Source organism: Photinus pyralis, unplaced genomic scaffold (assembly GCF_008802855.1).
Source record: "Photinus pyralis isolate 1611_PpyrPB1 unplaced genomic scaffold, Ppyr1.3 Ppyr1.4_LG10, whole genome shotgun sequence".
Classification (NCBI taxonomy): domain Eukaryota; kingdom Metazoa; phylum Arthropoda; class Insecta; order Coleoptera; family Lampyridae; genus Photinus; species Photinus pyralis.
Genome location: NW_022170250.1, coordinates 16,015,296 through 16,040,583, shown reverse-complemented (window position 1 = coordinate 16,040,583; position 25,288 = coordinate 16,015,296). Strand labels below are relative to the sequence as shown.

The window sequence follows — 25,288 nt, the reverse complement described above, 5'->3', positions numbered from 1 at the left end:
GTATGATTAGAATAAGTGCAAAAAAGGTGTAAACTACTCAGACAATCTCAAAGTCTTTTCCAACTGAGTTACGTAACAATGTAACATAAATGTTACATCGCAATGTATTGTCTTGGAGGACGTTATTGGCGTGACAAAAATAGATGAAGCAGTTCTGTACTTCCCAATTGCAGTCATAATAAGCGTACGCTTTGTGACAGAAATAGAGTCGACACTCACATACGTCTATTATGAAACAATATGCATTTGCCAAGCGCTCCAAGTATTTCAAATGTAACGCAAAATATTATGAAAAATTGTATAATTTATTTATAACTTTATCTACGCCTATGGTATTCCCATGATAGTTTAGAAACGAACTTTGATCCGCACACGTTTTAAGATGGCCTCGTCGACCGAATTTAATAATATCGACGAGATTTTGGGCAAATTGTCCTTAGACGACCAGGCGAAGATAAAAGGGGTGCTCTATGGAAAGGGGTGCAGGTAAAAGGCGGCGAGGGGTTGTTCGCGTTGTAAGTCTGTGGTCCCCCCAGGATAATCGAGCTCCCGGGCGAAGTGCGCGATGTAGCCGAAAGGGCCGGAATGGAAATCGCGGGGTATGGTTTTCCGGGGAAAAAGGAGCAGGTACGTCCTCCGCGTGTGGTGCGAGTGGGCGCCTTTCAAAACAAGCTCCCGATGGCGACGACGGCCCCGATCGCCGAGCAGCGTTCCGCCCTGTTCCAAATGGCGAAGGTCGCGATCGCAGTTGCATCTAAGGCGGAAGTGAACGTCTTCTGCTTCCAAGAGGCTTGGAGTAAGTTGAGCAACTCCTTCGCTATATTTACCCAAAATTGTTGGCAAGGCGCATTTGGGCCTTTTCCAAAAGGTATGTGAAGGTGAATATTGTGAAACGTTATTGCAGATATGCCTTTCGCGTTTTGCACGAGGGAAAAGGAGCCCTGGTGCGAGTACGCCGAGTCGGCGGAGGAGGGACCGACGACCAAGTTTTTGCAAACGGTAAGATCCGCACACGCCTGGTGGAGGTTCGGCGTTCTAACTCAATTGGAAAGCAATGGATACGACCTCGAGATTCATTAAACGAAATTGGGCGAGCACGTGGTCATTATTTCATTACATAATTTGCGATGATGACGTAACGGTAACGAGCCCATTTTTTCGCTCGCCGTCCCCGTCACTTTCTGACGCTCGCTTGATCAAATAAACGCAGATTTTTTGTTCGTGCCACTTAAAGTCAATCTACTTTAATTTGTCGACTACACCGAGTTTAATTTGCGAAATGATTTTGTGCGTCTTTTGGCGTCATTCGCAATTTATTATTCATTTTGGTCATATACTCCATGATTTTCAAAAATTTCACGAGAATATCGAACAAATTTTTGTTCAGCAGCGCATAATTTGCATCCTATGTGTCCCAAACAATTGTTTTTTTCATGGCTCTGAATTTAGCCATGTTGCCAAATTTTGTTCCAATTGCGCATAAACTTATCCAACAGCGCTTAATTTGCGTCGAAAACAATTGTGATTTTAGTTTATTCCTCTCAACTTGGCCATATCGGCGCAATTTTGTTCCAATTGCCCGTAATTTTGTTCAACAGCGCATAATTTGCGTCCGATGCGTCCAAAACAATTGTTTTTTATGGCTCTGAATTTAGCCATGTTGCCAAAGTTTGTTCCAACTGCGCATAAACTTTGTCCAACAGCGCTTATTTTACGTCCTATGCGTCCAAAGCAATTGTGCTTTTAGTTTATTTCTCTCAACTTGACCATATCGGCGCAATTTTGTTCCAATTGCGCATAAATTTTGTTCGGCAGCGCATAATTTGCGTCCTATGTGTCCAAAACAATTGCTTTTCATGGCTCTGAATTTAGCCATGTTGCCAAATTTTGTTCCAATAGCTCAACCATGTTGTTTAAAAGCGCTTAATTTGCGTCCTACAATAAAAAATTGTGATTTAAACTTTATGGCTCTGAATTTAGCCATGTCGGTGAAATTTTGTTCTAATTGCGCATAAACTTTGTCCAGCAGAGCTTAATTTGCGTTCTATGCACCCATAAAAATTGTTTCTAAAGTTCGTGGCTCTAAATTTACCCACGTGAACAAAATTGTGTGCCAATTGCGCATAAATTTTGTTCAACAGCGCATAATTTGCGTCCTATGTGTCCAAAACAATTGCTTTTCATGGCTCTGAATTTAGCCATGTTGCCAAATTTTGTTCCAATAGCTCAACCATGTTGTTTAAAAGCGCTTAATTTGCGTCCTACAATAAAAAATTGTGATTTAAACTTTATGGCTCTGAATTTAGCCATGTCGGTGAAATTTTGTTCTAATTGCGCATAAACTTTGTCCAGCAGAGCTTAATTTGCGTTCTATGCACCCATAAAAATTGTTTCTAAAGTTCGTGGCTCTAAATTTACCCACGTGAACAAAATTGTGTGCCAATTGCGCATAAATTTTGTTCAACAGCGCATAATTTGCGTCCTATGTGTCCAAAACAATTGCTTTTCATGGCTCTGAATTTAGCCATGTTGCCAAATTTTGTTCCAATTGCGCATAAACTTATCCAACAGCGCTTAATTTGCGTCCTATGTGTCGAAAACAATTATGCTTTTAGTTTATTCTACTCAACTTGGCCATATCGGCGCAATTTTGTTCCAATTGCGCATAAATTTTGTTCAACAGCGCATAATTTGCGTCCTGTGTGTCCAAAACAACTGCTTTTCATGAGTCTGAATTTAGTCATGTTGCCAAATTTTGTTCCAACTGCGCATAAACTTTGTCCAACAGCGCTTTATTTGCGTTCTATGCACCCATAAAAATTGTTTCTAAAGTTCATGGCTCTAAATTTACCCACGTGAACAAAATTGTGTGCCAATTGCGCATAAATTTTGTTCAGCAGCGCATAATTTGCGTCCTATGTGTCCAAAACAACTGCTTTTCATGGCTCTGAATTTAGCCATGTTGCCAAATTTTGTTCCAATTGCGCGTAAACTTATCCAACAGCGCTTAATTTGCGTCCTATGTGTCGAAAACAATTGTGCTTTTAGTTTATTCTACTCAACTTGGCCATATCGGCGCAATTTTGTTCCAATTGCGCATAAATTTTGTTCAACAGCGCATAATTTGCGTCCTGTGTGTCCAAAACAACTGCTTTTCATGGCTCTGAATTTAGTCATGTTGCCAAATTTTGTTCCAACTGCGCATAAACTTTGTCCAACAGCGCTTAATTTGCGTCCTATGCGTCCAAATCAATTGTGCTTTTAGTGTATTTCTCTCACTTGGCCATATCGGCGAAATTTTGTTCCAATTGCGCATAAATTTTGTTCAGTAGCGCATAATTTGCGTCCTATGTGTCCAAAACAATTGCTTTTCATGGCTCTGAATTTAGCCATGTTGCCAAATTTTGTTCCAATTGCGCATAAACTTATCCAACAGCGCTTAATTTGCGTCCTATGTGTCGAAAACAATTGTGCTTTTAGTTTATTCTACTCAACTTGGCCATATCGGCGCAATTTTGTTCCAATTGCGCATAAATTTTGTTCAACAGCCCATAATTTGCGTCCTGTGTGTCTAAAACAACTGCTTTTCATGGGTCTGAATTTAGTCATGCTGCCAAATTTTGTTCCAACTGCGCATAAACTTTGTCCAACAGCGCTTAATTTGCGTCCTATGCGTCCAAATCAATTGTGCTTTTAGTGTATTTCTCTCACTTGGCCATATCGGCGCAATTTTGTTCCAATTGCGCATAAATTTTGTTCAACAGCGCATAATTTGCGTCCTGTGTGTCCAAAACAACTGCTTTTCATGGGTCTGAATTTAGTCATGCTGCCAAATTTAGTCATGTTGCGCCAAATCAATTGTGCTTTTAGTTTATTTCTCTCACTTGGCCATATCGGCGCAATTTTGTTCCAATTGCGTATAAATTTTGTTCGGCAGCGCATAATTTGCGTCCTATGTGTCCAAAACAATTGCTTTTCATGGCTCTGAATTTAGCCATGTTGCCAAATTTTGTTCCAATTGCGCATAAACGTTGTCCAACAGCGCTTAATTTGCGTCCAAATCAATTGTGCTTTTAGTTTATTTCTCTCACTTGGCCATATCGGCGCAATTTTGTTCCAATTGCGTATAAATTTTGTTCGGCAGCGCATAATTTGCGTCCTATGTGTCCAAAACAATTGCTTTTCATGGCTCTGAATTTAGCCATGTTGCCAAATTTTGTTCCAATAGCTCAACCATGTTGTTTAAAAGCGCTTAATTTGCGTTCTACAATAAAAAATTGTGATTTAAACTTTATGGTTCTGAATTTAGCCATGTCAGTGAAATTTTGTTCAAATTGCGCATAAACTTTGTTCAGCAGCGCTTACTTTGCGTTCTATGCGTCCAAAACAATTTTTTCCATGACTCTAAATTTAGCCATGTTGCCAAATTTTGCTCCAATTGCGCATAAATGTTGTTCAGCAGCGCTTAATTTGAGTCTGACGCTCAATTAATAAATTGGCACTTTTATCAGTATACAACAAAAGCATTTTCCCCACTCCCTCTTCATTCTTTCTTTCTTATTCCTCGTCATCTTGTTCTCTTACTATTTCTAAATCCTGCCTTACCCTCTTCCCAGTCTGATTCCGTTCCTATTTTCCTCTTCCTCCCAACCTTACCTTGCATTTTACTGTTTTATTTTCTATTTCTTCCTCGCTTCTTTTTCTATTCCCTTTTCCCTTTTGAATCTGATTCCCTCCCTATTCTTCCTTCCCCTTACCCGTTTCTTTCTTTACTTCCTTGTCTCGCTCCTCGCCATTGTCCTGATCTTGCCATTTCCGTTTGCTTCCTTTTTCTCGGCATTACTTTTATAATAGTTAGTATTGTTCTTCATCTTCCTCTGCTTTATTTTCCTCTGCTTCTTCATATTCTGTATTATTCTTTTTCGTTTCCTGATCATCTTGCCTTTTTCATACTCCCCTTTCTCTTCCTCCCTACTCCCATTTGAATTCTCCCTTCTAACCTCACTTTCATCTCGCACCGTTTTCTTTTTCTTTTTCATGTTTTCTCTTCTTTGTTCGTCTTCCCCTTCACATCATCTCTTCTGTTTTATCTTTTCCTCTTCTTCCTTTTCCTGTATATCTTTTCTTTTCACTTATCTCGCCATCTTTTTTCGTTTGTTCTTCTTTCTCCATCGCTTCTTCTTCTTTTTTTTGTACCATTTGTGTTCTTCCACTTCGTATTTTTAAGTGCCCCCTGCTTCATCGTTTTCAATTTTTCTTCTTTTCCTCTTCGTTCGCGTCCTCCCGTTCTCGCCTCTGTTACGCTCGTCTTTGTCTTTTATTCTAATCATCTCTTTCATGATTCTGTTTACTGTTCTTCTTCGTCCCCCCTCCCCCGCCCCCCGCCACTTTCGATGCTTTGGTTCTCTTTCAAAACGTTTGTAGCCTGCAGCAATTTCATGATTCTGTTTTAAGAGATCGCCATCTAATCCAATCTTTCTTATATATAGGCCAGGGTATCCTATACCCCTGCGACGTCTGCGTGCCCCCCCCCCCTCCCAGCACCCAATGGTCCTGTTTTTAAAATTATCATACGAGTTGTTTAAACGTTTTGGTGCTAGAACGTAATAGCGAGAAGTTCGCGAGGTATGGAAATAGAACGAATGAAAAATTCAAGAACTGATCCTAAACCTTAGAGCACTTTTGAGATGGTTTCAGAACCAGAAGACTAATGTTCGTTCTGAACCAGGAAGTGACGCCACAGTCAATCAGAGACGAGCCTGTCCCCGAAAGTGAGGTCACAACCAATCTGAGACGAGCGCGACCCCCTACACCTCTCCCCTCGGCCCATGGGATACGTGGTGAAGCTTTTAGAGCCCAGCCCCTTTCACAACCAATGAGCGTGGTCCGCGATTTTAGACCCGCCATACTGTTGGGCGCCATCTTAGATCAGTCCGCCATTTTGTTACTCACCATTTTAAATCCGCCATTTTGATGGGCACCATCTTGGATCCATCGGTCACGTGATTGTTGGATAATTTTTTTTATTGGCGTTGGGATTCGAACCCACGATACCCGAGATACAAAGCCAACGCGTATACATTCTAACCTATTAACTCCAATTCCATATTGAAGGGCTTGATCGAATCTCTAGGTCTAGACTATTTGGTGATGATCTTCAGAAGACGTGGGTATCTTGAGGCTTGAGAAATAATGCGTTTTGGTCTTGTCCTCTACAGCTGGCAAAGCAGCACAATATGGTCATAATATCGCCAATATTGGAAAGAGACGAAATCCACGGCGACGTTCTGTGGAACACGGCGGTTGTCATCGACAATCATGGCGACGTGCTCGGGAAGCACCGGAAGAACCACATCCCACGCGTGGGGGACTTTAACGAATCGGCCTACTACATGGAGGGCAACACCGGCCATCCCGTTTTCCAGGTACGGCGTTACAGTGTTGCCGCAGTAAAAATCGAGTAAATCCACAGACCGAGTTTGGCAAAATCGCCATTAACATTTGCTACGGAAGACACCACCCCCTCAATTGGCTGGCGTTCGGGTTGAACGGGGCGGAGATCGTCTTTAATCCATCTGCGACCGTCGGAGAGTTGAGCGAGCACCTGTGGGGCATCGAGGCGCGCAATGCGGCGATCGCGAACGGTTACTTTTCGGTCGCGGTCAATCGGGTCGGTACCGAAACATTCCCCCACCCCTTCACTTCTGGCGACGGTGGGGAGCCGCACACCGATTTCGGCAACTTTTACGGGTCCAGCTACGTGACGGCCCCCAACGGAGTTCGGACACCGGTAAGACCAACTCACAGCACCACCACCTCTAAACCTAATTTTAGGGCCTCTCCCGTCTGCGCAACGGTCTCCTCGTGACGGAGCTCGACTTGAACCTCTGCCGGCAAGTCAGAGACCACTGGGGCATTCAGGTGCGTCGACCTCCACCCCTACGGACGGGGGCAAGTAACAAATTTTTGCTCTCTTTCAGTTAACCCAACGCCTCGACCTCTACGCTTCCACCCTAAGCGAGGCCACAAAATTGGACTTTGTACCCCAGGTCATACGAAAATAAAACCTACATCAACTTGACTTGTCTATTTTTAACCTGTCATTTTCGACGTGTTCAGCACCAACGCGTTGTTCTCTTTCTAATCAGACGGTAGAACAATGACGGAGAGTGCGAGGACGAAACCGACCGAATTGCACTCCAGTCGTTTTCACGGCCAAGATAAAGTCTTCAGTTCCCGAGTTCCCGTGGAACACATTATTTAGTTTAGTGCATTCGAGCAGGGGCGGAATCGTCGAGGAGTAAGTACCAAATGATTTAATTTTGATTTCGCGCGATTGCTTATTCATCGTCTGGTAAGGGAACGTGGGAATTGGAGATCCGAAGCGCCCAGACGTAAACCATCCCGATTAGATAAAAAATTATTGCGCCTCATTTTTTTTGGCAGAACGTTCAAGGTCAAAGCGTGCATTGTTCGCCGAATTAGCGTAGGTTACGAGGTGTAATCAAATAGTAGCGTAATTTTTAATTTCGCGGGGTTGGGGTGGGGGAGTAATTTTGGGTCTTGTCGCTAAGCGAAGTTTCTCTTCGTACGCTTCCTTTCCAAATTGCTTAATAATAGAACGGAGATGGCCAATCAAACGTAAATGTCTAACACTTGAAGTCAATTAAATTTTAATCAAAGCCAGTCGCTTGGTAATTTAAACAAAGCGCTTGTTTTTTAATGTCTCTATTTACATTTACGGTAAACATGTCAGCGATTTAAGCCTTAATTAAATAGCACGTTTTAAATGTATACGTCAGTTCCTCGTGCTCGTACTTTGACATTCCAATTTTTGGTTAGGGGTTGCTCGTGGATCAGAAAAAGGCCCCTTATTGTTTTTTGGTACTGGAAGACTACGATCTTAAACATAATTCAGGATCCAATTTTAGCATTTGAGATGATATTAAGAAAACGTTAGTAGTAGAGGGACACTTTCTCGGCCATCTTGGATTTGATTTTCGGTTTAATTTGCGGGATTAATTTAATTCGAGGGATCATCAAGCTCATTAAATTGATGCGCGGTTTCGGTCAGGTGACCGATAATGTCTTCGGGGACTTATTTCTGGGAATAATTTCGTGAAATTTGAACTTTTGATTCGATCGATTAATTTATTTCGCGGTTTTTAATTTGATTCGCTCGACTGCATACTAAGGGTGCAAATAAAACAGATTTAAATTAGTACGGTAAATGTTAACGCGTCTGTAGACAGCCGAATACTAACAGAGATTAGAAAGTAGAAGGGAAGTGATTTCCAGACGCATTTGAAAAACAAATGAACCTTGCAATTTCCGAAATAATCCGTTCACTTAAAAAACTAGTTCTTATCTTGGCTAAAGTAGAATGGGTTCTTATCTTAGCTAATTTTTCGCGCGGTTTGTATCTAAGATAAGGCGGATCAATGTCGACTTTTCTTGTTCCTTGTCACTGATATCAGCGTACCATCACAGACATTACATTACGTCACCCAAATGTCCCTCTCCCGGATTGAATACTCCCCAGTGTACGAAGACCCGAAAACTTTTTCCCTACTCCTCCTGGCACTTTCATGGTAGACTTCGGAAAATGTAATGCAATCGAATCGCCCAATACTGGAAGGTATCCCCCCCCTCCCAATGACCTTGTCTCGAATATTATCACGTGAGTGCTATTGTTACATTTTTTGGGAAATAAGAGGAACAGGCGTCTTTTGGGTTTTAAATGGATTAAAAATTGTTCCTGATAAGGGAACCCGATCCAGCCTTTTACTGGGGACACATTTGGTTCAGAATTAGGATATACCTTAATACTCTCCTGCTACACACACGGCAATTTGTAGTACAAGTGACAGGGGCGACGTTAGGGCGGAAGGTACACTCCTAGTCACCTGATGCACATCAGAATTTATTGTATCAGAATAACAGGCGTAGTTAAATGGATTAAAAATTGTACTTTCTCCTGATACATTAAAACGCAAGTGTTATTCTCAAGAGCAAGGAGCTGCCGTTGGAATAGAAGGAGCTACCATCCTCGGAAAGAAACTTCAAAAGTTACCATACTCATCGGGAGCGCAAATGGATTGGCATACACCGCATACTCTCCTGATACTCAAACTGCTTTATCATTTATGAGAAGCGCAGGCATGATGGAAGCTTTGAATGGATTAAAACATCTGCTCGTGTCATGTTCTCCTAATATAACACTTCATCCGGTATCAGGCGCTTCGAAAAGCACCTCAAAAGTTACGATAAGGAGCACGATCGCAAATGGATTGGATTAAACCTACTCTCCTTATACATAAACTATCGAAACTAATTTATTGTATATTGCCTGTTTGAACTTTGACCAATTGTGATATTCTCCTGATAACAACCCATTAAAAAGTGAGTAATAAAAGAGCTACGAAAAGTAAGGAGCTGCTAACTGCAAGAAAATTAAATAATTAGGAAGTGTACCCGCTCTATCAGGAGTGCATATGGATTGGCGTATACATGATAATCTAATACGCAGCTTTGATTGAAGCTTTGAATAGCTAAAAATCTCCTAATATCAACACATAACAGGAACTCAAATCGCAACATTCCTTTTCATGATTCATACTCTCCTGATACACAAACTCTAGTTTTAAATTGATTATATACACCTGCTCAAAATAACCGGGGGGAGGGGGGGGAGGTAAACAAATACTCCCCAGCGAACGAAGACTTGAAAACTTAGTTCCCCTACCACTTTCATGGTAGACTTCGGGAAATCTGGATCTTCGGATACTGGAAGATAGCCTCCCAGACCGGTACTACGAACTCCTAAAGCAGGATTTGACTTTCATACTGCTGCCTGAGAAATACCACGTGACCGAAACCGCAAATCAATTTAATTAATCTTGATTGGCCCCACGAATTAATTCGCGAATAAAGAGGGGAGGGGGGCGTTGAACCCCTTTTACTAATGTTGAACGACGAATGATTGTTAAAAGAAGTATTTCATTAACATAATCTTGAAAGGCGGGTTAAGGGCATTTTTAGACGGTTCTTGAACGACAATGAGAAATTCACGAGTAGATTTTGAGATAATTTTAAATGATTTCAACGACGAATAATAGATTTTTGAAAGAATCTTGAGAGCAATTTGAGATGTTCTCAAAAAAATCTTGAAAGACGATTGAAGAGGGCTGTAACTTTTGAACTAGTAGCCCAATCTTGGAATTGTTTGAAATTATGGATTCTACAGGCCACATTCCATAAGAAAAATTTTTTTCCGGGTCGATCTGAGACAATTTTTTTTCTTGCCTCCAAAAAAGGCAGTGTATAACCTTCCTTTTTAGCCAAAAATCGACTGCACCAAAATTTCTCGGGAAAACACTTTTTCTTATTAATTTTGGTGCTTAGAATCCAAAACAATTCGTACTTTCTCGATCAGACTTCTCAATCAAAAGTTATAGACTAGAAACTAATTTCGGAAAAAAATTCAAAGGGCTGTAACTTTTGAACTAGTAGCCCAATCTTGGAACTGTTTGAAATTATGGATTCTACAGGCTACATTCTATAAGAAAATTTTTTTTCCGGGTCGTTCTGAGACAATTTTTTTTTCGGGCCTCCAAAAAAGGCAGTGTATAAACTTCCTTTTTAGCCAAAAATCGACTGCACCAAAATTTCTCGGGAAAACAGTTTTTCTTATTAATTTTGGTGCGTAGAATCCAAAGAATTCGTACTTTTTCGATCAGACTTCTCAATCAAAAGTTATAGACCAGAAACCAATTTCGGAAAAAAATTCAAAGGGCTGTAACTTTTGAACCAGTAGCCCAATTTTGGAACTGTTTGAAATTATGGATTCTACAGGCCGCATTCTATAAGAAAATTTTTTTTCCGGGTCGATCTGAGACAATTTTTTTTTTCGGGCCTCCAAAAAGGCAGTGTATACTTCCTTTCTAGCCAAAAATCGACTGCACCGAAATTTCTCGGGAAAACAATTAATTTTGGTGCTTAGAATCCAAAACAATTCGTACTTTCTCGATCAGACTTCTCAATCAAAAGTTATAGACTAGAGGAAAAAAATTCAAAGGGCTGTAACTTTTGAACTAGTAGCCCAATCTTGGAACTGTTTGAAATTATGGATTCTACAGGCCGAGCAGGTGTATATATAATCAATTTAAAACTAGAGTTTGTATATCAGGAGAGTATAAATCATGAAAAGGAATGTTGCGATCCATCTGAGCTCCTGTTACGTGTTGATTTTGTGTTACTATTAGGAGATTTTTTATCCATTAAAAGCTTCAATCAAAGCTGCGCTTCTAATATACGACAAACTAATTTTGATACAGTCTGTGTATTAAGAGATCACCTATACGCCAATCCATATGCGTTCCTGATTGAGCGGGTACACTTCCTAATTATTTAATTTTCTTGCAGTTGGCAGCTCTCTTTCTGTAATATTACTTCTTAATGTGTTGTTATCAGGAGAATATCACAATTGGTAAAAGTTCAAACATGCCTGTGTTCCTGATACACTAAATTAGTTTCGATAGTTTATGTATAAGGAGAGTAGGTATAAGGCTATACGGTCTAATCCAATCCATTTGCGATCCTGCTCCTTATCGTAACTTTTAAGGTGCTTTTCGAAGCGCCTGATACCGGATGAAGTGTTATATTGGGAGAACATGACACGAGCAGATGTTTTAATCCATTCAAAGCTTCCAACATGCCTGCGCTTCTCATAAATTATGACGCAGTTAAGAGTATCAGGAGAGTATGCGGTATATGTCAATCCATTTGCGCCCCTGGTGAGTATGGCAACTGGAAGTTTCTTTCCGACGATGGTAGCTCCTTCTATTCCAATGGCAGTTCCTTGATCTTGAGAATAACACTTGCGTTTTAATGTATCAGGAGAATAGTACATCCATTTAACTGCGCCTGTTACTCTGATACAATAAATTCTGATAAGGGATTGTGCATCAGGTGACTAGGAGTGTACCTTCCGACCTAACGTCGCTCTTGCTACTTGAACCAAATGGGTCCTCAGCAAAAGGCTGGAACGGGTTCCCTTATCAGGATAGCAGATTTTCTCCAATGGGAGCTCCGAAGCTCTTGAAATGTCTCTAATTTATTGGTATCAGGAGAACATCACAATTTTTAATTCATCTAAAACCCAAAACACGCCCATGCCTCTTATATAATTACAATCAAATAATTTTGAGTCAGTGTGTGTATCCGGAGAGCATGAGGTATATTTTCATTAATTTGCGCTCCTGATACTTATCGCACTTTGTGAAATAGAGACTGTAAGGCGATCTTTTGCATTTACCTTTTATAGTTCAACAAAATTATGTGGTTTTAGTGATTTTTTCGAAAAATCGTTTCTTGTATCAGGAGCACAGAATTGAAAATAATTCCTATGCGCCTTTGATATTCCGAAATTGTTTTACTATAGCAGAAGTATATCAGCTAACAGTTAAACATCCGCGATCCTACGTTTATTAAAATTGTATTTTCCTGATTGCATGAAATAAACTGTAGCAGGAGAACAGAAATTGATTCAATTTTAGACCATAGCATAACGTTTTCCGAAAACGAACTAGAAGTGCAAGTTACTAGGACCAAAGTCTTCTCAAATTGTTCCGAAGAACTGTTGATTATACTAGGAGAGCAGAGTGCAAGATATTTTTCAGAAACGATTATTGTATAAGAAGCGCGATTATATAAGAGTCCGATTACCGCAACCTTCGGCAATGAAATTTTTTGTACCAGGAGCACAGAACCAAAGTTACCCAGAGGTCGAGAACTGATCATTTGCACAATTTACACATACAACGAGCTGGTGTGTTTAAAAATATAACATAACGTTTTTCAAGTGGCAATGTCAAGGTGGCACTTAAATCTAATCATTGTTTGCACCTATTTTCCATAAAATATACAATCAACAACAATAAAAATGTATTGTTATTAGCGACCTTCAAATTGACCGCAAATTTGTAAATTTCTGAGTTGCATAAGTACCATTAGACCCCGGTTGGTAAATCCCCGGTGCCGGGTATCATAAAGTCGCATCACGTCCCGCGATTTTTTAAAGGAAGTCCAAAATCAGGTGACAATGCGATGACGTCAATTGTGTTATCAATTCAATGATAAGTCGTAAATCGGACAAGGGCGCACCTGAAGCTATTAAGCGTATTTGCAGTGTGACGCCATTGGTCTTTAAAGTTTCCATTCACCTCACGGTCAAATTTGCAGGCGCGCGCGTGTGTGGGGGTTGTTAAATTCGTTCATCCCTCACGGCCGACAGTATTAGACGAAGTCGCCCCCGAGCTGGTCACCAAAAAAATTTGTGGGGCGGGTAGGTTTCGCAGTCAGTGACCTCGTCGCGGTGAAATCTAAAAGAAGGCCGATTGTGAAATAGACCCGTGCGGCGACGACCCCCAGGTAAGCGCACCTAAACGTAAATATTTATTTATTAGCTTAGTTATTGATTGGTACGTTGCGCGGAACGAAGCGACCCCCCAGAGGGCGCCGGTGTAGCGGAGGCCATGTTGAGCGAAACGCATCATCCGAATAAATTTCAATTAACTTGCCCTGGAAGCCCTTTTGAAGCAGTGCTGCTGTAATTGCAAATTTAGATTGCCTTATGTAATACACTCGGGGGGCTTCCTGGCAATTAAGTTTTATTGCGTACGTACGGGTCGTCGCAATAAACGAGCACCCCCACAAGAAAAAGATGCAAAAACTTTGCGGCCAGAGATCTCCTTGCATTTCTGAAGTGTTAATGTATAATTATACATTTTAGAACTCGCCAAAATCCATCGGGAACACTGCCGTTAGAGAAATTCTCTGAAATATTGCATTTTCCCTTTGTGGGTAACTTCTCCCAACATTTTTTTCTGTACAGAACGAAAACCTCCCTACATCTTTTTCTGGACGTTTTATCCATCCAAAGGTCAGTTCTCATTCGAGTTCCATGCGACCTCCAATGAGTTCTAAAAGTGCCCAATGAACTTTTCCGTGGAGAAAGCTTCAAGAAAAAGACGTGGAGAGGTCTTCGTTTTGTAAGGGAAAAAACGCATGAACTTCTAAGTTCTCATTAGGGTTCCATGCGACCTCCAATAAGTTCTAAAAGTACCCAATGAACTTTTGCGTGGAGAAAGCTTCAAGAAAGAGACGTAGGGAGGTCTTCGTTCTGTAAGGGAAAAAGCGCACGAACTTCTCAGTTCTCATTAGAGTTCCATGCGACCTCCAATGAGTTCTAAAGTGCCCAATGAACTTTTCCGTGGAGAAAGCTTAAAGAAAAAGACGTAAGGAGGTCTTCGTTCTTTAAGGGAAAAAGCGCATGAACTTCTCAGTTCTCATCAGAGTCCCATGCGACCCCCATGAGTTCTAAAAGTGCCCAATGAACTTTTCCATGGAGAAAGCTTCAAGAAAAAGACCTAGGGAGATCTTCGTTCTGTAAGGGAAAAAGCGCATGAACTTCTCAGTTCTGATTAGAGTTCCATGCGACCTCCAATGAGTTCTAAAAGTGCCAAATGAACTTTTGCGTGGAGAAAGCTTCAAGAAAGAGACGTAGGGAGGTCTTCGTTCTGTAGGGGGAAAAGTGCATGAATTTCTCAGTTCTAATTAGAGTTCCATGCGACCTCCAATGAGTTCTAAAAGTGCCCAATGAACTTTAGCGTGGAGAAAGCTTCAAGAAAGAGACGTAGGGAGGTCTTCGTTCTGTAGGGGGAAAAGTGCATGAATTTCTCAGTTCTAATTAGAGTTCCATGCGACCTCCAATGAGTTCTAAAAGTGCCCAATGAACTTTAGCGTGGAGAAAGCTTCAAGAAAGAGACGTAGGGAGGTCTTCGTTCTGTAGGGGGAAAAGTGCATGAATTTCTCAGTTCTAATTAGAGTTCCATGCGACCTCCAATGAGTTCTAAAAGTGCCCAATGAACTTTAGCGTGGAGAAAGCTTCAAGAAAGAGACGTAGGGAGGTCTTCGTTCTGTAGGGGGAAAAGTGCATGAATTTCTCAGTTCTAATTAGAGTTCCATGCGACCTCCAAAGAGTCCTAAAAGTGCCCAATGAACTTTTGCGTGGAGAACGCTCCAAGAAAAAGGCCTAGGGAGGTCTTTGTTCTGTAAGGGAAAAAGCGCTAGAACTTCTCAGGTCTCATTAGAGCTCCTTGCGAGCTCCAATGAGTGCTAAAGGTGCCCAATGAACTTTTGCGTGGAGAAGCTTCAAGAAAAAGACGTAGGGAGGTCTTCGTTCTGTAACGAAAAAAGCGCATGAGCTTCTCAGTTCTCATTAGAGTTCCATGCGACCTCCAATGAGTTCTAAAAGTGCCCAATGCACTTTAGCGCGGAGAAAGCTTCAAGAAAAAGACGTAGGGAGGTCTTCGTTCTGTAAGGGAAAAAGCGCATGAACTTCTCAGTTCTAATTATAGTTCCATGCGATCTCCAATCAGTTCTAAAAGTGCCCAATGAACTTTTGCGTGGAGAAAGCTTCAAGAAAAAGGCGTAGGGGGCTCTTCGTTCTGTAAGGGAAAGAGCGCATGAACTTCTCCGTTCTCATTAGAGTTCCATGCGACCTTCAATGAGTTCTAAAAGTGCCCAATGAACTTTTGCGTGGAGAAAGCTTCAAGAAAAAGACGTAGGGGGGTCTTCGTTCTGTAAGGGAAAAAGTGCATGAACTTCTCAGTTTTCATTAGAGTTCCATGCGACCTCCAATGAGTTCTAAAAGTGCCCAATGAACTTTTCCGTGGAAAAAGCTTCAAGAAAAAGACGTAGGGAGGTCTTCGTTCTGTAAGGGAAAAAGCGAATGAACTTCTCAGCTCTCATTCGAATTCCATGCGACCTCCAATGAGTTCTAAAAGTGCCCAATGAACTTTTCCGTGGAGAAAGCTTCAAGAAAAAGACGTAGGGAGGTCTTCGTTCTGTAAGGGAAAAAGTGCATGAACTTCTCAGTTCTCATTAGATTTCCATGCGACCTCCAATGAGTTCTAAAAGTGCCCAATGAACTTTTGCGTGGAGAAATCTTCAAGAAAAAGACGTAGGGAGGTCTTCGTTCAGTAAGGGAAAAAGCGCATGAACTTCTCAGTTCTCATTAGAGTTCCATGCGACCTCCAATGAGTTCTGAAAGTGCCCAATGAACTTTAGCGCGGAGAAAGCTTCAAGAAAAAGACGTAGAGAGGTCTTCGTTCTGTAAGGGAAAAAGCGCATGAACTTCTCAGTTCTCATTAGAGTTCCATTCGACCTCCAATGAGTTCTAAAAGTGCCCAATGCACTTTTGCGTGGAGAAAGTTTCAAGAAAAAGACGCAGGGCGGTCTTCGTTCTGTAAGGGAAAAAGCGCATGAACTTCTCAGTTCTCATCAGGGTTCCATGCCACTTAATGAGTTCTAAAAGTGCCCAATGAACTTTTGCGTGGAGACAGTTTCAAGGAAAAGACGTAGGGAGGACTTCGTTCTGTAAGGGAAAAGGCGCATGAACTTCTCAGTTCTAATTAGACTTACATGCGACCTCCAATGAGTTATAAAAGTGCCCAATGAACTTTTCCGTGGAGAAAGCTTCAAGAAAAAGACGTGGGGAGGTCTTCGTTTAGTAAGGGAAAAAGCGCATGAACTTCTCAGTTCTAATTAGAATTCCATGCGACCTCCAATGAGTTCTAAAAGTGCCCAATGAACTTTTCCGTGGAGAAAGCTTCAAGAAAAAGACGTAGGGAGGTCTTCGTTCTGTAAGGGAAAAAGCGCATGAACTTCTCAGTTCTAATTAGAATTCCATGCGACCTCCAATGAGTTCTAAAAGTGCTCAATGAACTTTTGCGTGGAGAAAGCTTCAAGAAAAAGACGTGGGGAGGTCTTCGTTTTGTAAGGGAAAAGGCGCATGGACTTCTCAGTTCTCATTAGAGTTCCAAACGACCTCCAATGAGTTCTAAAAGTGCCCAATGAACTTTCGCGTGGGTAAAGATTTAAGAAAAACGCGTAGGGAAGATTTCATTCTGTTTCGCGACATATTCTAATATGCGTGACTTTACAAAATCGCGTTTCGGTCACGAAATGACGAACAACTGGCAAAATAAGCAGTTGAGATCAGCAGTTGTCTAAAAATTGCAAATTCATGTTGAATATACAAAAAAATGCGACTTTACGTAACAATTTCTTAATAGCCCACAAATCCAGGGTTTTAATTGGACGCGAGCGGTGTTGCCAATGTTGCATGATGCAATTATTGCGTCAGTTGCATTCGATGCGTTTTCGATTTTATCGAAGTAAATTTTGACTAAAAAAAAACTGCACGTGGATGAGAAGTAAATTTAGAGAGAAACCCAACTCCCGCGGCGACACGAACAAAAACTTAATACTGGGCGGACGGCGAGGTGACGTTTTCACACCTTTCACGCACACACCCCTGCAACGTCACCGCGGTGTACCCAGTTTCAAAGGTCGCCACTATTATTTTTTGGGGGGGCCGGGGGCGATTGCCCAACATTTCCGCGACGTTCGCTGTATTTGTAGGTCACCGACCCATACCTTTTACATTAATCGCTTTGAACTAAATTGCCAATCGGCGCGATTTCAACAGGACGCCGCCACGCGTCATTGCGGGGCGCCCACGGGATCTTCAAATCACGAGAGCGACCGTAATTACGTCAACGCGCTAAAAGGAATTCGACTGGTGGCGGCGCGAGGGTGTGTCCCCTTAATTATTGCCGCGTGACGTAAACTGGCAGCTGCAGACCTGTGACGTCAGCATTCTTGGATTTGAGTTCTCGATTGTTTTGTGGTTTTTTTTACCCGTCGCGCCACTCCGATTCGTCCATTCCGAAGGTGTGTCCCCCCACTTTTCGCGGCGTATAAATAAAAAATTTCTCTGAGACCGACGCCAGTTTGCTACGTGTTCCACGATCTCTAGTCCAGGTAAGCGCATGCACTCACTTTATTCGATCTAAAATTCATTATCAATGTGGCGAAACGGAAGGAAATCGCTATCGATCCCGATTAAAATTGATCCAAAATGGCGCTCGCGCGCGCGTTCCTCTCGCAGGGGGCGAAATTCTGTGCGTTACGTAACCGGATGTATGTTAACGACCAAATTTAATTGTCGACTATCGCGAATTCATAAAACGCCAGCAATTAGAACACATGCCAAGGTTAAATTTGTGGCAATCGCGCAGGGTGCGCCTCAAGGGTAAGGATAACGGCCCCTTCTTTTCGCCTATGCGTTCCTCACTGACCCAAAATGTGGGGCTTCAATTGCGCGCCGCACAAGTAGAACAGGTTTTTTTTTACCATTTATGGTGATTGTAAATTTTCTTCTTCCTCCAAGGACTGCACCAATTTAATGTCCATTATAAGGCTTTGGAAAATTTCCATCGGTCTTGCTATCAGTTCGGTTGTGACATTTTTTTGTTTGTTCTAGCACTCCACTGAAGAGGACGACGATTTGTACAGTCATTCTTTAAGTGTCTCGGTTGTTGGCACCGGGGTCCAGTGATTATCGCAGGTAAATTCCGCTCGGCCTAAATAATGGAAGCCATACAGTTCAGTTTGGGGGAGAAGAAATTGGAATTGGTCAACAAGCCCGTACCGCAAATAAAGGAGCCCACCCAGATCTTGGTTAAGGTCGCCTATTCGGGCATCTGCGGTACGGATTTGCACATCATCGAGGTAAGTTGAACGTTGGGGGTGCGTTTTTCGCCTGACTTGGTCGCTTTCAGGGCCACTTTCCGTGTAACCCCAACGGATTTACGTTGGGCCACGAATTTTCCGGCGTCGTGGTTGATGTAGGCGCGGAAGTTTTTCAGTTTGCCAAAGGCGACAATGTGGCAGTTGATCCTAATAAGTAAGTACGGTAGGCAGCACACATAGCGCGAATTTCTTTGTTTTTTACACCAAGTACGGTCGTCACTTGGATTTTCCCAAAAAAAATTTTTGAGTTAAAACAACCATAATTGTTTATTGCGGCTTAATTAAAATGTTTAATATTCAAGAGTGCTTTGGAAACAAAAAACGGCTGTGAATTGTTTAATGTAGTACTAATTAAAACGCGAAAAATAAGCGACTAATTAAATAGCATTTGACAACAATTATCATCTTTTGTTTACAAGGCACTCTCTTAATTAAATAAATAAGTATATATTGTTTTAGTTAAAACATAATGGGACCCATAGATAGGGTTTAATAAAGAAAATTCATTTTACGATTCCAATTTAACCCATCAAGATTTCCACGCGAGCTACGCAAAAAGGCGGCCACCCTGTATACATAAAATTGTATTCTCTTATTTGCAATGTGCTGTTCTTTGACAGTCATTAATTTTTACCATGATTTCAATTTTTAGGTTTTTTCCAGAAAAACGCAAACATGTTGGTACCTACCCAGTTGTAGAAAATTGCCCCTTTTTTGATCTAATATTGAGCCCGTGATCAAATTTGAGTTACTAAAATAAGGTGGTGGTGGCGAAATTTTAATTGCTTGAAAGAAAAGTGTTGTCACGGACACATCTTTTTTGAATTTCAATTAATTGCTTAATTTTAGGGTATTAAAAAAGTGTCAAGACAGCGCTGACCAAATTTTCATGGTTTTTTGGGAAAAAATTGAATGTTTTCTAAAGCAGCCCCAGAAATGCTTTTTTGAATGTCAACGTGGGAACGTTTAATGTTTAATGCAACGATTCTAACTTAAAACAATTACAATAATTAATTATAGAGGTTGGAGCTGTTGGTAGGCAACACGCATTACACACTACAGCTGGTTGTAGAAAATTGTACTTTTTTCCAATTTTATTATTTTCTATTTTTGTTCTTTATCTTTAAGTAGGCCAATTTTCATGTTTTTTAATTAAAAATGTTGCATTTATTAATACGGAAAATTGCAACTCTTAAGATTTAGTCTGTTTGTAGGCAACACACATGACACACTACACCTAGTGCTAGAAAATGAAATCTTTCTATCAAATATTGGTTATTGATCAAATTTGAGTTGTCAAAAAAGTGTTGAGGTAGTACCAAGTTTTCCATGTTTTTTAAAAAAAAGGTGAATTTCTTCTGAAGCAGTCTTTCTTTGAATTTCGAAGCGATCAACTTAATTTTCGATTTTTTGATTCAGTATTGAACACGTGAACCGGTTTAAAAAAAAGTTAAAAATTAAAGCAAGCTCAGATACGTCTTTTGTTTTATTTCGATTAATCTCGTCGGCTTGATTTCTTAATATGACTCCAATGTATTATTATTATTTATTATTTTTGGTCTTTATTTAGTGGGCGGGGTTTCAGCCTGGGTGGGGTTGCAGCACGTGATCAAATTTGGGTCGTTAAATAAAGTGTTGAACAAATTTTCATGATTTTTTGATAAAAAAGTTGAACCGTGCCTGTTCAACACACGACACGCTACACCTGGTGGCAGAAAATTGCATTATTAAGATCAATTTTAAATTATTACGAAGTGTCCAGGTGATGCTGTCCAAAGTTCAATGTTTTTTTTTAATTAAAAAAAATGGAATGTTTTCTAAAGCAGCATCAGAAACGTCTTTTTTGAATTGCGATGAATGTAATCAGTCTCTCTTCTTAATACGGAAACGAGTACTTCAACGATGTAAAAAAAATTGCAAATCTAAAAGATCGAGTCTTGTTTGTAGGTAGGCTATAAAATTGCATCTTTCTTGAAAGAAAATAGGGCAAGTGATCAAATTTGAGTTATCAAAAAAGTGCTTTTTAAGTAGTCTTCTGAAGTAGTCTCAAAATCCGATTAATTTCTTAATAAATCAACTATTTTAAAAAAAAATGCAAGTTAAAAAGACCAAAGAACCAAGTCTGTTGTAGGCAACGCGCGTGACACTAGATCTGATGGTAGAAAACTGCACCTTTTTTAATCCAATATTGAGCTCGTGACCAAATTTGTGTTTTTTTTTTAAAAAAAAAAGTTGTTTTCCAACGCCGCCTCAATGCGTCTTTTTGAAATTTCATTTCATGTGCATCTTAATTTCTTAACACACACAACGACCCCAACTTGAACGATTTCTTGTAAAATTGCAATCAAACCAAATTTTCATGTTTTTTTGAAAAAAGAAGTGTTGAGCGTCCTCTAAAGCAAACTCAGAAAAGCCTTTTTTGAATTTCAATTTATGTGATCAGCTTAATTTCGGAATAATTTCGGAACAATTTCGGAACAATTTCTTTAAAAATTGCAATACAGTGGTAGAAAGTGGCAATTTTGGGCACGTGATTAAATTTGAGTAACTATAAAAACTGGTGACCAAATTTTCACGTTTTTTTTAAAAAAAAAACCGCTCTAAAGCTGACTCAGAAACGTCTTTTTTTAATTTCAATTTATGTGATCAGCTTAATTTCGGAATAAGACGACTCTCACTTGAACAATTTCTTCAAAAATTGCAATACAGGGTGGAAAGTGGCAATTTTGGGCACGTGGTCAAATTTGAGTTACTAAAAAAAGTGTTGATGGGGGGGATGACCAATTCTTCACGTTTTTTTTTAAAAAAGCTGCTCTTAAGCAGACTCAGAAACGTCTTTTTTGAATTTTAATGTTTGTGATCATCTTAATTGCGGAATAAAACGACTCCCACTCGAATAATTTCTTTAAAAATTGCAATACAGCGGTAGAAAGTGTCAGGTTTGGGCACGTGATCAAATTTGAGTTACTAAAAAAGTGTTGAGGGGGGACTGACCAAATTTTCACGTTTTTTTTTGAAAAAAACTTCTCTAAAGCAGACTCAGAAACGTCTTTTTTGAATTTCAATTTTTGTGATCATCTTAATTGCGGAATAAGACGGCTCCCACTTGAACAATTTCTTTAAAAATTGCAATACAACGGTAGAAAGTGTCAAGTTTGGGCACGTGGTCAAATTTGGGTTACTAAAAAAAGTGTTGGGGGGGGGGGGGCTGACCAATTTTTCACGTTTTTTTTTAAAAAAGCTGCTCTTAAGCAGACTCAGAAACGTCTTTTTTGAATTTTAATGTTTGTGATCATCTTAATTGCGGAATAAAACGACTCCCACTCGAACAATTTGTGGCAATTTTGGGCACGTGATCAAATTTGAGTTACTAAAAAAAGTGTTGAGGTAAGGCTGACTAAATTTTCACGTTTTTTTTAAAAACTGCTCTAAAGCAGACCCGGAAACTTCTTTTTTGAATTTCAATGTATGTGATCATATGATTGCGGAATAAGACGGCTCCCACTTGAACAATTTCTTTAAAATTGCAATACAGTGTGGAAAGTGGCAAATTTGAGTTACTAAAAAAGTGTTGAGGGGGGGCTGACCAAATTTTCACTTTTTTTTTTTTAAAAAACTGCTATAGAGCACTCAGAAACGTATTTTTTGAATTTCAATTTTTGTGATCATCTTAATTGCGGAATAAGACGGCTCCCACTTGAACAATTTCTTTAAAATTGCAATACAGGGTGGAAAGTGGCAAATTTGAGTTACTAAAAAAGTGTTGAGGGGGGGCTGACCAAATTTTCACTTTTTTTTTAAAAACTGCTATAGATCACTCAGAAACGTATTTTTTGAATTTCAATTTTTGTGATCATCTTAATTGCGGAATAAGACGGCTCCCACTTGAACAATTTCTTTAAAAATTGCAATACAGCGGTAGAAAGTGTCAAGTTTGGGCACGTGGTCAAATTTGGGTTACTAAAAAGTGTTGAGGGTGGAGGGGGGGGGGGCTGACCAATTTTTCACGTTTTTTTTAAAAAAGCTGCTCTTAAGCAGACTCAGAAACGTCTTTTTTGAATTTTAATGTTTGTGATCATCTTAATTGCGGAATAAAACGACTCCCACTCGAACAATTTGTGGCAATTTTGGGCACGTGATCAAATTTGAGTTACTAAAAAAAGTGTTGAGAGGGGGCTGACCGAATTTTCACTTTTTTTTAAAAAAAAAACTGCTAAAGAGCAGACTCAGAAGCGTCTTTCTTGAATTTCAATTTTTGTGATCATCTTAATTGCGGAATAAGACGGCTCCCACTTGAACAATTTCTTTAAAATTGCAATACAGGGTGGAAAGTGGCAAATTTGAGTTACTAAAAAAGTGTTGAGGGGGGGCTGACCAAATTTTCACTTTTTTTTTTTAAAACTGCTATAGATCACTCAGAAACGTATTTTTTGAATTTCAATTTTTGTGATCATCTTAATTGCGGAATAAGACGGCTCCCACTTGAACAATTTCTTTAAAAATTGCAATACAGCGGTAGAAAGTGTCAAGTTTGGGCACGTGGTCAAATTTGGGTTACTAAAAAGTGTTGAGGGTGGAGGGGGGGGGGGCTGACCAATTTTTCACGTTTTTTTTAAAAAAGCTGCTCTTAAGCAGACTCAGAAACGTCTTTTTTGAATTTTAATGTTTGTGATCATCTTAATTGCGGAATAAAACGACTCCCACTCGAACAATTTGTGGCAATTTTGGGCACGTGATCAAATTTGAGTTACTAAAAAAAGTGTTGAGAGGGGGCTGACCGAATTTTCACTTTTTTTTAAAAAAAAAACTGCTAAAGAGCAGACTCAGAAGCGTCTTTCTTGAATTTCAATTTTTGTGATCATCTTAATTGCGGAATAAGACGGCTCCCACTTGAACAATTTCTTTAAAATTGCAATACAGGGTGGAAAGTGGCAAATTTGAGTTACTAAAAAAGTGTTGAGGGGGGGCTGACCAAATTTTCACTTTTTTTTTAAAAACTGCTATAGATCACTCAGAAACGTATTTTTTGAATTTCAATTTTTGTGATCATCTTAATTGCGGAATAAGACGGCTCCCACTTGAACAATTTATTTAAAAATTGCAATACAGGGTGGAAAGTGGCAATTTTGGGCACGTGATCAAATTTGAGTTACTAAAAAAAGTGTTGAAGGGGGGCTGACCAAATTTTCAGGTTTTTTTTTAAAACTGGGGCCCCCCTTTCTTCTCGTTCATAGCGCAACAGCTAATTTTAATAATCCCAATTTCTAGTGGTTGCGGAATTTGCCATTTTTGCCACTCAGGCGATCCACATTACTGCAAAAGCGGCGGAATCAACAACACAATCGGCATCTACAAGGACGGCGGCTGGGCCGAGTACGTCCTCGTTCCCGAGAAACAGGTCCACAAGCTAACCGAACACATTACGTTGGAGCACGGTAATTTGCGACCGGCGAGAGAGAGAGACGCACGATAGTACATGTCTCATTTCAGCCGCCTTAACCGAACCAATCTCGTGCCTTTCACACGGATGGGACTTGATCTCGCCGATTACCATGGGTGATAAAGTTTTAGTGACCGGTGCGGGTATCATCGGTAATTTATGGGTAGCTTTACTACATTTGCAAGGGCACAGGAGGGTTACGGTTTCCGAGCCGAATGGGTTGAGACGCGAGTTATTGCAGAAGCTGGGTGAGTTTCTTCCTTTTCATACTTTCTTCATTTTTTCGTTTAATTCATTACTTTCCACTTCTGGTGCTGCCGCTTGAAATTCATCTAACAGATTTGTCCCTTACAGGTACAGGTTTTCAGTGCATAACACCCGACGAGCTGAAACAGCGCCACGAGAAGGACGCCGACTACCTGTTCGACGTCGTCATCGACTGCACCGGCTCGGCGCCGGCCATCGAGCACGCCTTCTCCTTGCTAAACGCCGGCGGAACCCTGTGCATTTTCGGCGTAGCCCCGCCCCACGCGAAAATCAGGTAGGTCACCGCGCACGCGTCGCCGGAAACTCCGCTAACGCGCTTTTCCGCAGTATTTCTCCCTTCGAAATCTACAAGAAGGAAATCCGAATAGTCGGCGTCAACGTGAATCCGTTCAGTTTTCCGAAATCGCTCGGTTTCCTCGAGTCGCTAAGCGACAGGTATCTCAAGTTCGAGAATTTGGGCGTGAAGACGTTCCAGCTGAAAGAGTACAAGCAGGCGATAGAGGAATTGAAAAAGGGGGCCATTGCGAAAGCGGTATTCAAACTGTGATCCATTTAAATCGTTTTAAGTTCAGTAGAAATTGTTTTCCTTCAAAAGTATTTGTAGCGTTAATCAAATATTTTTAAACACTTTATTTGTGTTCGGTAGTCGTTAGTTCAATTTGTACATAGATTTTAGTCGCTAAATTTTTGACAAAATTATATTTTGTCCATTGTGCCTATATTAAGTAAATATTTTTGAAAATTTTCAATTTGTCTTTTCCTAACTCTAAAAGGAAACTCATCCCTTTTCCTATTACAGTGATGCCAGTAGTTGTGACGCGTATTACATGTTGTCATATTTCTTTAAAATACCAAAGATTTTTTTAAAGCTGGACAAAATACACCAATGAATATTCATTTGTTGTAGTTGATTTTTTAAAT

General features: G+C 40.4%; 2 protein-coding genes and 1 long non-coding RNA gene across 5 annotated transcripts; all 3 read left to right on the top strand.

Moving 5' to 3' along the window:
• Window positions 1-334: 334 nt before the first annotated feature.
• LOC116162523 (beta-ureidopropionase) lies at window positions 335-7,081 on the top strand. The gene is made up of 7 exons (XM_031476156.1): window positions 335-486; window positions 537-796; window positions 905-999; window positions 6,219-6,425; window positions 6,473-6,790; window positions 6,835-6,921; window positions 6,981-7,081. The coding sequence occupies exons 1-7, from the start codon at window positions 383-385 to the stop codon at window positions 7,062-7,064; spliced, it is 1,155 nt and encodes a 384-aa protein (XP_031332016.1). The 5' UTR covers window positions 335-382; the 3' UTR covers window positions 7,065-7,081.
• An 81-nt stretch (window positions 7,082-7,162) lies between these two features.
• Window positions 7,163-24,995, top strand: LOC116162524 (D-arabinitol dehydrogenase 1-like). 3 transcript variants are annotated; one of them, XM_031476159.1, is made up of 7 exons: window positions 7,163-7,300; window positions 18,392-18,639; window positions 18,690-18,814; window positions 23,929-24,095; window positions 24,151-24,348; window positions 24,455-24,641; window positions 24,695-24,995. In XM_031476159.1, exons 2-7 carry the CDS (start codon window positions 18,499-18,501, stop codon window positions 24,912-24,914), a joined length of 1,038 nt encoding a protein of 345 aa, XP_031332019.1. In that variant the 5' UTR covers window positions 7,163-7,300; window positions 18,392-18,498; the 3' UTR covers window positions 24,915-24,995. The 3 variants fall into 3 exon arrangements, with proteins under 3 accessions (XP_031332019.1, XP_031332018.1, XP_031332017.1); XM_031476158.1 differs by lacking the exon at window positions 7,163-7,300 and adding an exon at window positions 13,194-13,431; XM_031476157.1 differs by lacking the exon at window positions 7,163-7,300 and adding an exon at window positions 17,741-17,889.
• Window positions 18,821-23,369, top strand: LOC116162525. The gene is made up of 2 exons (XR_004143554.1): window positions 18,821-22,047; window positions 22,831-23,369. It is a non-coding gene; the product is annotated as an uncharacterized LOC116162525 (long non-coding RNA).
• Window positions 24,996-25,288: the final 293 nt, after the last annotated feature.